The sequence below is a fragment of the Canis lupus genome, chromosome 5, assembly GCF_003254725.2.
Source record: "Canis lupus dingo isolate Sandy chromosome 5, ASM325472v2, whole genome shotgun sequence".
Taxonomy (NCBI): Eukaryota; Metazoa; Chordata; class Mammalia; order Carnivora; family Canidae; genus Canis; species Canis lupus.
Window position 1 is genome coordinate 43542658 of NC_064247.1, and position 14064 is coordinate 43556721.

The window sequence follows — 14064 nt, forward strand, 5'->3', positions numbered from 1 at the left end:
TTTATTGCTGAGTAGTATGCCATTATATGGATGTACAGAGTTTCAACCACTCACCCATTGACAGACATTGGGGTTGTTTTCAATATTTTGCTTTAAAAAATAAAGCTGCTTGTAAAAAAGTTGTAAATTGAACCCCAATTTAAAAAAAAAGCTGCAAATATGCAGCTGCTTTGCATATTGGTATACAGGTTTTTGTATGAATGTAAGTTTTCATTTCTCTGGGGTGAATGCCCAAGAATGTAATTGTTGGTGCAATTTCTGTCTCTTAAACTCAACAAGGTTAAGGCCACAAGGCTTGATGGGAGTTCTCCCTCCCTGTGTCTCCATGTGGAAACTGCCTCCAGTAAGTAAGCTGAGCTATTGTGGGATTTACCTCATTTGTTTCCATTTTCTTGGGGATTATGGTTCCTTTCCACCCCATTCCTGTTTTCTAATGCCTAATTACAGTAGTTTTCATATGTTTTGTCTGATTTTCTAGTTGTTTACAGCAGGAGGGCAATTCCTGTAAGTGCTTAATCTTTCACTGGCAGAAGCAGAAGTTCCTATCCTTTGACTTGCTTTCAAATTTTTCATCACTTTATTCCTCTGTGCAGTGCTGACAGATTTTTTTTTGAAAAGATTTTTGGCTCCTTAGCTAACTCTTTAGCTATACCACTTTTCCCTCTTCAGTCCATCTATATAAATATTTGAACAAAGTCTTTTGATTGCTTTCTTAACTCTATTTCTGGCTCATGCAGCTAGACAAATGTTGGAGTGATTTACCACATTTGTGGAAACAGCAAGAGTAGCAGGTTGGAGACCATCTTGCTCTCCTTCCAATAACTCTATGTATCAGTATTGTCTTCGCCTAATTTATAGGTCATTCTTAAATTCTAAATTTTAGAATTAGGAGGGAACTTCATAGTCATCTAGTTCAAAGTCCCCTCATTTCATGGATGGGAAAAGAGCAGCTCAGGTCAGACAGCAATGGCATAAAAAATGTTGGTACACAAGGCCCCTAGTTTTCAATCTGTAATATTTCTCCATTATTGACTGGCACATAGATTCTCTGTGAGTGCATAAAATGAGACTAATTTTCTTCCTTTCCACACAGGATTTTCCCGATATGAATAGTGCTCATTTTTTCACAATGTTGTACTTTGGTTTTACCACAGAAAAACAGGCTTCAGAGTCAAGGAAAAAAAAAGACTTTGGTTACACCCCTGACATTTGACTTTCAGTTGGAATTTGAAGAGGATATTGTTCCATCCACATCTAAGAAAGTACCCAGGATCACAGAAGACAAGTCATATAGTATTAAAAAAACAAAAAGGTAACCATCCTAACTACTTTCCATTTGGAGTTTTTAAAGCATTGCTGTAGATTTGTCTTAGATTATGTAGTCTGTATTTAATGTAAGCTTGGTCAAACACAGGTATGTTTCATAGTGCTTATGAGTTGCAATATATTTAATCAGCATTCTGATTATTCATATTTCGTAAAATATTTATTATAGTATTTTACTATTATAGTAAAATATATAATATTTTATAATTTATAATATATAAAAGTATAATTTATAATATATAATATAAAAGTATAATTAGATGCTAATTACAATTCTCAATTTTTAAAGAAAGACTTTTCTTGAATGCTATTACATTGCCCCAAATTAATGTCAAGATTTATTTCAAACTTTAGATCAATAGACTGACAAAAGAAGTCCACCTAGAAAACCAAGTAAGTCAGTTTCTCTGAGTACTTACAAGGGGTAGCCTGAATATGTCCTACTTGGTTTTTCACTGGTATTTGTGTACGTAATGCCATATGATTTTTCCAAGCATCAGAAATGGAGATGAGAGCCCAGACAAAAGAAATAATAAGATGTAGAATCAGTAGAATTTCAGTCATACATTGGTGCTAAAGTGGACACTGTTCTTACCCCCACTTATTCTGCGTAACCATTCAGTGTGTTCAGTGCAGTTTTACAGATGAAAGTTCATCTTGGTGAGGTTAAATATCTTGCCCAAGGTCACACAGATAAGTGGCCCAAACAGGATTTAAACTCCAGCAGTGCCATTTCAGAGCCTGTGCTCTTTAACACCATCACCCCATTCTTAATGTAGAATGACTTGTGGCTTTGGGGCTTGGTGACTAGGTACATTATGACATTTTGTACTTAGAGAACATAGGATGCGAAGCAGATTGAGGTGGATAAGAGGATTAGAGTAAGAAGAGCTGAGTTTTATTTGGATATATTAAGCTTTAGATGTCTGTGGAATATTCAGGAGGGGGACATTCTTCTTTCAGGAAGCAACCCATTCTTGCAATGAGTCCTCTTTAGCTGTTACAAAATGATTTGCTTAAATAACAGCATGAGGCAGAAAGTTTCTGTCCTTGTGTCAACAATGATATCCTGGTTACATTGGTTATATTGGATAGTTTCAGTTCCTCCATATCTTGAGATGCAGTTCCTGGTCTCATAAATTATGGTAATTATAATTTAGGCTACTGATCTCCACCAGTAGCTCGCAAACCTCATTCCTACACCCAGCCAACATGTCAGCTCTAATTAACACATCTTTCACCTTAGCCTAAGCTTTATGTCAAAACCTATCTGACCTGAACCAGTGACTTTCTGGCTACTGCAGGCTTCTTTCATTTTTTACCTCTAGCCCCTTTCCTATTCAAAGTGTGGTCTTCTATCCAGTGTGGTCTTCTATCCAACATCTTGTTGGAAATGCAGAATGTCTGACCCCCCTCTCAGACAGAAGCTGCAATTAGCAAGATCCCTTAGGTGATTCCTGTGAACACTAGTGATAGAGATGCACTGCTTTAGCCCAATGGGTCTCAAACATGGAGAGCTCCTTAAAACACTGATTTCTGGGCTGCACTTGCAGAGTTTTTGATTCAGTAGGTCTGGCTGAGGCAGGCCTGATAATTTGCACATCTAGTAAGTCTCCAGGTAATGCTGGTACTTCTGGTCCCAGGACCATCCTTTGTGTCTCTGCTCTAGCTTATGTGCTACTCTAATCTTGCTGCCCAACAACAACATCTGTTCATTCTGGCTTTTTCCTTGGTTTGCTGAATATCATATCAACTCTCAGTCTGGTGCTGTGAGCACCTAATTGGTGAAATCTGCCCAGGTTTATTTGTAGCTGAGCTTTGCTTTCAGAGTAGTAGGTGTTTGGGTTTTTTTGTTTGTTTGTTTGTTTGTTTGTTTGTTTTAAGATTTTATTTATTTACTCATGTGAGAGACACAGACAGAGAGGCAGAGATACACGCAGAGGGAGAAGCAGACTCCATGCAGGGGAGCCTGATGCAGGACAGATCCCAGGACTCCACAGACATCTAAAGCTTAATGGCAATCATCTGAGCTGAAAGCAGAGGCTGAGCCACCCAGGTGCCACTCAGAGTAGTAGTTTTTAACACACCTACATACTAGTATTGCCTGGGGAGCTTTAAAATAATTGGATTTTACTTTAATTAGTTTGGAATGCAGCCCAGGCTTGACTATTCTTAAGATTCCCCAGATGATTCTTACATAAAGCTAAAATTGAGAACCATTCAAATTCTTAGGGCTTCTTTCTCAGTTACTCCCAGAGACATGTTTTCCATGTTACTATTAGTTCAGGATTTTTGCATTTTTCTTGGGTAAAAGGGAATTGATAAAATATTAAAAATATCTCTTGATTAATCTGTATGTCATCTCTAAGATTTCTCCGTAAACACCAAACCTACTCTTCTCTGCAATTTTTCATAATTGGACCTTTTACAGAAGAGTCATACTCATTTTAGCAAAAATAGTAATCCCTTTAAAAAATCATCTCTCAAATAAATAAATCTGAAATAATAAATAAATATATGTTTTTAAATAAAAAATTGAATAGGAAAACAAAAATAGAATACAAATGAAAATTGGATTGATAATCTAGAAGGTCAGGTAGTGGGATCCCTGGGTGGCGCAGCGGTTTGGCGCCTGCCTTTGGCCCAGGGCGCGATCCTGGAGACCCGGGATCGAGTCCCACGTCAGGCTCCCGGTGCATGGAGCCTGCTTCTCCCTCTGCCTGTGTCTCTGCCTCTCTCTCTCTCTGTGACTATCATAAATAAATAAAATTAAAAAAAAAATTTTTAGAAGGTCAGGTAGAGGCATAATCTTGAGAAAATACAAAAAAAATGAAATGGAAATCAGATTGAAAAGAGATACATAGTAGGGTTTCAGAATATTTGGCCTGTAAATATATACTTAATAAATAAGTACTTAATACATAAATATATACTTAATACATACTAGGGTTTCATGATATTTGACCCATAAACATACACTACATAATAAGGAAATAAAGAAATATTAGGAAAAAATTCTCTTTTTAAAAAGACATACTTGAATTTTCCAATCAAAAGGGTTACCAAGTGTGACTTAAAGTAAAATTATTTGATTATTTAATTCCAAAGGCAGAAAAAAATTGGTTAATTACAAAGGAAAGGAAATCAAATGAATTTCATATGTCTCATCTACATCTAGAAAATAACCACCTTCAAGTTTTGAACAGAAAAGTAATCCAGGAATCCTGTATCTGGATGAATCATCATTTATTGATTTTTATTTTTTATTTTTTTGAATCATCGTTTATTTATGAGAACAAAAGATAGACAAATTTGGGGGTAAGAAAAACTTTAGAAGGTAATATGCCTATGTATTCTTTCTGAGGGATTTACCTGGAAAAAATATTTTATCCAAATTAAAATTAAATATAATTAAAATAAAGAAAATTTTGAGAAAGTAGTCAACTATCTTTTACAAAAGTACCACCTTTAAGCTGTGTCAGAGGTTAGTTTCTTCAAAGTTTCAAAGAACTATTTAAGTGGTTTCTCAGCATAGACAAAGGTGAAATAGTTTCAAAACATGTCTTTGATTCTCAAGTCTGAGCACAAGGACATAAAACCATTGCTGAATCTCACAAATATAGATTTTTTTAAAGCTTAAAATATAAAATAGTAGCTTAATTGGTTCATTTGTCTATTTTCAAATCAGGAACATGTAACATAAAACAATTTTATATTTTTCCAATTTTACTCTGATCACTTTTGATTATTAAAAGTCTATCCAAAAAATAATAATAATAAAATTAACAAAAGTCTGTCCAATTTGGTATTTTGATCCACATGCTACTTGAAGCTTTCTCTACCCTGTCTAGCCAGTCTATTGACATCACAGGAGCTGAGCTAGCACACCTCCCCTTCTTTCTTCTTCTAATCTTTTCTGCTTCTTGCATGGGAAAATCGGTGTACTAGAACCAGCTCCTACCAATTTGTTAGAGCTGACTATTGAATTTTCAGGAATTTTGTGAAATGACTAAGTTATTAAAAGTTAAACGAAGTAAACTAAAATTTCAGTGACATAATAAAAACAAAGACATACTCAAACACATCCCTTTCTAATTCTTTTACTACATTTTACTATTATCTGTGTTTTAAATCATTTTCATTTATTATATCCATATGGTGGAACTACTGTATAATATCACATTACTACATATTTCTTTCCAATTCCACATTCAGCAATGTCCCATCAGTAGCTTGAAATCAATTATGTGTGTATTTATGCCACAAATATTAACAAAAATTACAAATGGGGGCTTGACTTTTTATTTGTCTAGATTTAAGAAAGTGAGGAAGAAAATGTTGATGAAGACTAAACTTCAAAGTTTGTCTTGCCTGTAGCCATTATACTCTGAATAGCACACAAAATTGAGGATATATTCTAATATTCAAAAATTATCTGGCTCAGAAAAAAGTAGCTTATGTCTTTGATGAATGAGTGAAGTTCCAATATGTCTTTACTTTTTCATTTTCATGTTATTCTTTAAAGTAAATAAAACTATCAATCAACATTTATGTTGGAACTACACTTGGAGAAAAGGTTATTAAACATTTAATAACCATGCCGTATAAACAGAACCATGCCTCCCAACATCACCCCCAGCCCTCTATGGGAGCAAGAGAGGAGGGAGAAGGAAAAGACAATGTTTCTTACTTACCTATCTACTGCTACCATCTTCTTTCTCAGTTGTCATCCTCCAGCCTATTCTAGTCAAAAAAAGCCTTCCTGGTGAAATGGGTGAAGATGGTCAAAAGAAACTTCCAGTTTACAAGATAAATAATTACTGAGGATATAATGTACAGCATGGTGACTATAGTCAACAATACTATATTGCATATTTGAAAATTGCTAAAGGAGTAGAACTTAAAAGTTCTCACCATAAGAAAGAAAAGTTTTTAACTCTGTATCATGATGGATATTAACTAGACTTACTGTGGTGTTCATTTTACAATATATACATATATCAAATAATTATGTTGTATACATAAAACAAATACAATGTTATATGTCAAATATATCTTAATTGAAAAAAAAGCTTTTCCTATGTGCTTATATAGTAAGCACTGTGTTAGGCACTTGGTGGTGGCATGGGAGGTGGTGTTTGTCCCAAGGGAAGAAGAGCCACAGAATTTTTATATTAGACATAGAGCTTGCCCTCCAGAAATTGTAATCCTTACAGTCCTTACAATCATCTGGTTGCAAGAAGACAAAAAAGAGCCTAGCTCTTTAATGAGGCACAGGTGACAGTGGCTCAGACAGACCAGTTTCCTAACCAAAGAGAGCTTCCTTCAGCCACACCTTTTCAAATTCATCCTCAGCTCTTACTTTTTGTTTTCATCTTCAACTCTTACACTCTCTCGTATATGTCACAACTTCTTTTGTTAAGGATCACTAGCCTGCCAGTCAGCAATCTATGTGAGGTACCAACAAAATGGCCCAAGTCCAGTTACAATCTCAATGTCCATTTCCCCCTCAGAAACTCAAGCATCCTTGCCATGCCACACAATGGGATACAGTGTGCTGTGATTTCTCCTCCTCACTCCACTCTGCAAATTTGTTTTTATATAGATAGACATAGGCAAATCCATAAGTGTACTAACAGATGTGCAGCTGAGAAATGAGATGTCAGCCTTTACCTTTTGAAGGAGTCAGTCTTTGTGATTCCTTGGGAAACCCTAAGCATCTCTGCTCACTCTGACACTGAAAAGAGAGGGGAAAGCCACAGCCAACTCTATGAGGCCAATGAGATAATTCTGATATGCACCCCCTACCCCACTACAGTTTTCTGCTCCCTGGGAGAAGAGGAGAATGGCCTCAAATATTGGTGGGTTTTGTAGAATACAGGCTATTTTTTGTTCCTTTTACTCAGCCTTAGATAAAAAATCATCTGGTCACCCATTCTAAAACAATAGGATAAGTGCCTTTCAATAACTTACTATATTAACAAAGTAGAATCTAACACTATATTAAATAAACATTACTATGACTAAGTGGAGTAAATTTCGGGAATAGTAAAAAGTACTACTCACTGACCTCTTACTATATCACGAACACTTGCTAAGCACTTTCTAGACTTCATTTTACGTAATTCTTACACTAACCTGTAAGATAGTTATTACCCACATTTGGCCTGTGAAGGACTGAGATTCAGAGGAAACCAATATTCTGCAGAAGTTCACATAGAGTCAAGATGCAAGTAAGGTCCAACTCTGAAGTCCATGCTCTTTGGTTCACCATAAGGATATCCATATCCAAACAACTCTATATATTCTGCAAATGTATTTGAAAAATGCCTTAGTAAGATAAGGCTTAAAAAAATATCTTCTTAATGAGAGTGTATAGCCAACATCACGCTTGGGGTGGAACACTTGACACATTCCCTTTTAAATAAGAAGCAGAAGGATGCCCATTCTCACTAGTATCCTATACTCTTCTAGAAGCACTTGCCAATGATATTAAATTAGAATATAAGACAAAAATATAAATGTTTTGAAAAGAACAGATAAATTATTTTATGAAGATTAAATAATTGTTTACTGAAAAACCCAAAGAGAATAAACTAAAATTTCATTGGAATTATAAGATTATAAGAAAGTTTAATAAAATTTACCAGAACAATTTGTGCACTCAACACATTTATTACACATGTACTGTACACCAGTCACTGTTCTAGGTGCTGAGTATGCAACAGTGAACAAAACAAACTCTGCCCTCAATTTATCTTTTAGGATAAGGTGAGGAGACAGATATTAAACTAAATGAACAAATGAATATATAATATAAATCCACTAGTGATAGATGCTGTGAAGAAAAATAGAGTAAATTAATGGAATTAAGATTGATAGGGATTACTATTTTAGATAGAGAAGTGGACAGAAAAGACCTTTCTGAAGAGATGGAAATTTGAGTACTCTTAACAAAATACTCTTATAACTTAAGGGAGTAACCCTTGGCAATAGCTAGAGGAAGAGTATTACAGGCAGAGGGATGAGCAAGTACTATGGTCCTGAAATGTGAGCTTAAGTTGCTTTCCTTAAACCAAACAGCACTTTGCTTCCAGGGCAGGGCAGGGCGGGGCGGGGGGGGGGGGGGAGGTTAGTGCACAGAGAGAGGCCTGGAAGGGCATTTAATGGAAGTTCCTCTACTTAGAAACATGAAAAATGGGGAAACAGTTTCTGTCTTGGAGTGAGAATTTTGAACTTTGAGTCTAGTAGGAAATAATTGGAGGGAGATGGCAATCACATTTATATTTTAAGGGTGCCAACATGGTTGCACTAGGAATAGACTATAGAGGATGAGTGATAGCAGAGAAAGCCAACAGAAGGTGAGAGACACATGGAAGTAGCTCAGATGGGAGATGAAGGTGTCTTGGACTAGAGTAGAAGTAACACGGAAAGAAGTAGTTAGATTGGGATGCGTTTCTAAGAAAGATCTAGTGAGGTTTGGTGACAGTTGGGAATGGGGAATGAGAGAAAGAGAAATCAAAGATATTGTCAAGTTTTTGGCCTACACTTCTGGTTGAATGGAGCTGGGGAAGCCTCAAAGAGGAATAGATTGGGAAGGAAGCAAAAGCAAGGATGTGGTTTTGAATGTGTTTAGTTCTGCTAACTGCAGAAGTCATGTAGCAGTTGGATATATAAATCAGGAGCTCAGGGAAGAGTTTGAGGGCTTATAAATAATAATTATAAATCTGGGGACATCAGCCTATAGATAATATGTAAAGATGTGAGATGGGATATCAACTGAAGGTGAGTGTCTGAGTTTGGAAGACTGAGTCATGGGTTTTTCCAGCATTTAGTGGTCAGAATGGTATTAGACGAATAGTATTACATGAATTATATAATAGTATTAACTTCATTATATTGTCAGTTAAAGGATTTAGGGGAAATTTTTCCTTTACAATAAATAAATGCTGTGATCCTATCTAGTCTACTATTTTGGTATCTGAAATGATTGTTAACTGTGTCCCATGACTTTAACTCAGATCTGACAATGTCCCCAATATCTCATTTAATGTATTTCCAGAATATTTTTAAAGGGTTAATCAGCTTGTGAACTATGCAAGTGAGGTCCAACTCTGAAGTCCATGCTCTTTGGTTCACCATGGGTTCTAGAGTGCCCTCAATCCTATGACAACAGCAGCTTCCTATCTGTCTCTACTTCAAGTGATTATCACTAATATTCTCAGCTCTGGCTCAGTCCCCTTCTTCCACATTTTGTATTATAATATTATTAACTTCAATAGCATCTGATCTATATAACTGGGACTTAACCACATTTCTCCAAATTAATTTTTTAGATTAGTTCCATAGATTTTTCTGATTCTTTTAATTTAGATTAATTTTATTTTTTCTAGATATATCTGCTTCAAAAATGAGCCTGAACCTAGAAAGAGTGATTTTGGAAAGTTAAATTTAGGACCACACTTTGTACCAACAAATATAAGAACTCAAGAAAGTAAGTCAATAGGTAATGCTCTGTGTAACATGCTTCTTTATTAATGAGTGCTTTTATTATATACTTTATTATTAATGTGTTTCTTAAAAGTTCTCCATGATTTGATGTCTCTGTTGAAAGAGTTTGCTTGAAAGTATATGGCTTATAACTGCAGTGTGAAAGATTTCAGTAAGCTATACAGAAGAATTTCCTAAGATATGTTAAATATCAGAATGGACAATATCTAGAAGTCACAAATTAAGAATACATTTTTATGTTTATTTTTCTAGAAAGAAAATATCTGAGTTTCCTTCATGTCAACACTGAGTTTTCTTGTCACTGTTAAAAAAAGAAATCAGTTAACTATGGGCATCTTGCTTAATAAAAACTTACTTTACAGAAATTGTAAAGTAAAGGAATTTACTTTCTTCAAAATTTAAGGAATCTGTAAGCTAGGAACTAGCCCTGCAAACGTTCAGAGAATTTTAGAGTTTTGTGTTGCCTTTGTTTTTCTTTCTCTGTGATTATCAAAGAACCACGCAATTGAATCATTCTCACTGCCCCTTTGATTGAGGCTCCTTGACTCCACATTGCCCCATATTGATTCATTTCTCTGAAACACTTCATCATCTAAATTCTCAAAGGATTTGTTTACGTACAATGTCTCTATTTCCTCAACATTTGTTCAAACCTCAGACAACTCCAGCCTGATTTCTGTCTCCACCATCTACTGAAGCTACTCTGATCAAGAGTATCAATGATCTCCACTGCTAAGTCCAAATAATATTTCTGTTTTCATTTTCTTCCACTTCTCAATATAAATATATTGGTTGATCACTCCCTCCTTCTTAATCTCTTCTTTGGGATTTTGGAACTCCTTTTTTTTTTTTATTTTGGAACTCCTATCTCTTGTTTTCCTACTCTATTACTCTTCAGTCTCTCCTCTTAATTTATCTTCTCCATCATTAAATAGTGTACAGTTGACCCTTGAACAACATGGGGGTTAGGGGGACTGAATCCACTGCACAGTCAAAAATCAACATGTAACTTTTGATTCCCCCAAAACTTAACAATAACTTACTGTTGACCAGAAGACTTTCCAATAACATAAACACATATTTTATATGTATTATATGCCATATTCTTATAATAAAATAAGCTAAAGAAAACACGTTATTAAGAAAATCATGGGATGCCTGGGTGGCTCAACGGTTAAGCATCTGCCTTTGGCCCAGGGCATGATCCTGGAGTCCCAGGATTGAACCCCATGTTGGGCTCCCTACACAGAGCCTGCTCATCTCTCTGCCTGTCTCTGCCCCCCTCTCTCTGTGTCTTTCATGAATAAATAAATGAAATCTTAAAAAAAAAAAAAAAAGAAAATCATAAGAGTACTATACTGTATCAAAAAAATCCATGTGTAAGTGGACTCAGGTAGTTCAACCTATGTTGTTCCAGGATCAAATGTATATCACAATTTATCTATTCTACTGATGAAATTTTTGGGTTTTAGTTTGTCGACCGTTACAATGATGAATAAACATTCTTGTTTATGCATCCTGCTGTAAAATTTTCTTGAGAGTGTATATCTAGGATTTATATTGCCAAATATACTTATCTTCAACTATCATAAATACTGGCAAACTTTCTAAAGTATTTGTACCAATTTGTGCTCCTATCAGATTTGTGAGAGCTTTTTTTGTTCTGCTTTCTTGTTAACATTCAAAATTGCTCAATTTTTATATTAGTATACATAATAGTATATCATTATGTTTTAATTTACATTTCCATGATTACCAATAAGTTTGAGAACTTTTTTGTAAGACTGTTGATCAATTAAATTTACACTTTTGGAAATCACCTGAGCTTTAACTCATTTTATTTTTAAAGATTCTGTTTATTTATTTCAGAGAGAGAGTGCACATGAGCAGGACGGGGGGCAGAGGGAAAAAGAGAAGCAGACACCCCACTGAGTGCAGAGCCTGAAGTAGGGCTTAACCCAGGGCTTGATCCTAGGATCCTGAGAACATGACCTAAGCCGGAGTCAGATGCTTAACTGACTGAGCCACCCACATGCCCCTTACCTCATTTTAAAAGTAGGTTTGTCCTTTTCTTTTCCGTTTTTTTTTTTTTTTTTTTAAGATTTTATTTATTTATTCTTGAGAGATGCAGAGACATCAGCAGAGGGAGAATCAGGAGCCTGATACAGGACTCAATCCCAGCACCCCGGGATCAAGGCCTGAGCCAAAGACAGACGCTCAACCATTGAGCCACCCAGGTGTTCCAGTTTTTGTCCTTTTGTTATAGATTTCTTTATGTATTCTGGTTACTAGTTTTTTGTTGGTTTTACGTGTTGTGAATATCTTCCCTTTTCTCTGTTTTTTTTTTTTTTTTTTTTCACTCTATGGTGCCTTTTTGATAAACAGACGTTCTTTGACTTTAATAAAGTCAAATACACCAAATCTTTCCCCATTTGATTAGTACTTTTTGTACCATATTTAAGAAATGTTGGGCAGCCCGGGTGGCTCAGCGGTTTAGCGCCGCCTTCAGCCCAGGGCCTGATCCTGGAGACCTGGGATCCAGTCCCATGTCAGGCTCCCTGCATGGAGCCTGCTTCTCCCTCTGCCTGTGTCTCTGCCTCTCTCTCTCTCTCATGAATAAATAAATAAAATCTTAAAAAAACAAAAAAGAAATGTTTCTCTTCTTTGTGGTCATGAAGACTTTCTCCTATTTATCTTATAAAATATATTAATTCTTCTTTTTATATGTAGGCCTAAAGTCTACCCAAAATTAAATTTTGAGTGAGGTAAGGGTCAAATATAATTTTTTTCATGTGAATATACAGTTATTTATGTAATTTAAAAGGCTATTCTTTTCCTAATGCTCAGGGCTCTTTGCTCTGGGGCTCTTATTCTATTTATTTGTCTATTTATCATTAATACTATACCACATTAGTTTATGTAGCTTAAAATAACTCTTGAATCTGATAGAGCAAGACTTCCAACTTTGTTATCCAAGAATATCATGGATATTTTCTATTTTCCATTATGATTTTTTTCTCTGACCTGTTCGTTATTTAGAAGCATATGTCTTCTTTCAAAACATTTGAAACTTTTCTAATTATCTTTTGACTATAACTTTTTAGCACAATGACAGGGTTGTGTGAGGATATACTCCATATGATTTCAGTCCTATGTAATTAGTTAACATGACTCAATATATAGTAAATTGTTGCAAATGCTCTGATGTGCTTGAAAATACTGTATATCCTATAGTAGTTGAGTACAATGTTCTGTATATGTCTTTTAGGTCAAATTTTTTCACTGTATATTTTAACTCTTTATATCCTTATTGATTTTTCTGTTTGCTTATTCTACCAATGAGAAATTTCAGGCTTCTATTTTTCCTTGTAGTGTAAAATTTTGCTTTATGGATTTTTAAATATAGTTTAGGTGATGTTATCAGTTACATAAAATTTAGAATTATCATGTTTCTAGTAAATTGAACCCTTTTTCATTATAAAGCAATTGTCTTACTATCCAGTATTACTGTAGTTGCCCTAGCTTTCTTTTGGCTACCATATCTTTTTCCACCATTTTATTACCTTCTTGTAACACTGCAATCTAGATTTATCTCTTGTAAATATCATACTATTAAATTTTTAAATCTACTGTGGTAATCTTTGCTTTAAAATGGAGCGCTTAGTCTATTTACAGTTAATTACTGATATCTTTAGATTTAACTTTGCTATCTTATTTTGTTTTTTATTTATTCAGTTGATTTTATATTTCTATCTTCTCATGTTTTCTTTAGGATTGAATTTTTTAAGTTTCACTTTTCCTCTTTATTAATTTGGAAGTTACTCTGTTTCTATTCTTTAAATGATTACTCTAGAAATTACAATATGTAACCTTTTAAAATCTAGTGTTACCCTCATTCTAGACAATAAAAGGATCTTAGAACACTTCAATTATTTTAGTGACATCTGACTCTTAAGTTATTGTTAAAACCCAGAGTCATATCTAAGTATTATCTAAATCAGACATGACTGAGACTAAAAGTATGATTCCTCCTGAGGCAAAATTCCTCTCTACCTGTAAATATCTGGAACCAAATAATATATATATTTGCAGAATGCAAAACCCAGTTCTGACTCCCGTAGTTTGATAATAGTCAGAAATAAATAACTAAAAGTTATATTCTATTAATAGAAACTCATTTTAAAAGCAAATTAGGATACATTTAGCTTTGAAAATGTAAAGGTAATA

The 14064-nt window shown here is 34.7% G+C and overlaps 1 protein-coding gene and 2 long non-coding RNA genes across 4 annotated transcripts in view; 1 reads left to right on the forward strand and 2 right to left on the reverse strand.

Annotated features, from left to right (window-relative positions):
• The window catches only part of C5H1orf141 (chromosome 5 C1orf141 homolog), a 36130-nt gene that overhangs the window by 10363 nt on the left and 11703 nt on the right, over positions 1-14064 (forward strand). The window contains exons 5-7 of one of the 2 annotated variants that reach the window (XM_049110313.1): positions 280-343; positions 1155-1312; positions 9720-9832. In XM_049110313.1, coding sequence (XP_048966270.1) covers positions 280-343; positions 1155-1312; positions 9720-9832 — 335 coding nt within the window. The remainder of the gene's footprint in view (positions 1-279; positions 344-1154; positions 1313-9719; positions 9833-14064) is intronic. The other variant, XM_025428068.3, reaches the window with a different exon arrangement.
• LOC112647198 (uncharacterized) overlaps positions 1-14064 on the reverse strand; it is a 34553-nt gene that overhangs the window by 1356 nt on the left and 19133 nt on the right. The gene's annotated exons all lie outside the window — the stretch shown is intronic.
• Positions 4465-7730, reverse strand: LOC125755126 (uncharacterized). The gene is made up of 3 exons (XR_007410808.1): positions 7487-7730; positions 7000-7063; positions 4465-6088 (listed from the first exon to the last, which is right to left on the reverse strand). It is a non-coding gene; the product is annotated as an uncharacterized LOC125755126 (long non-coding RNA).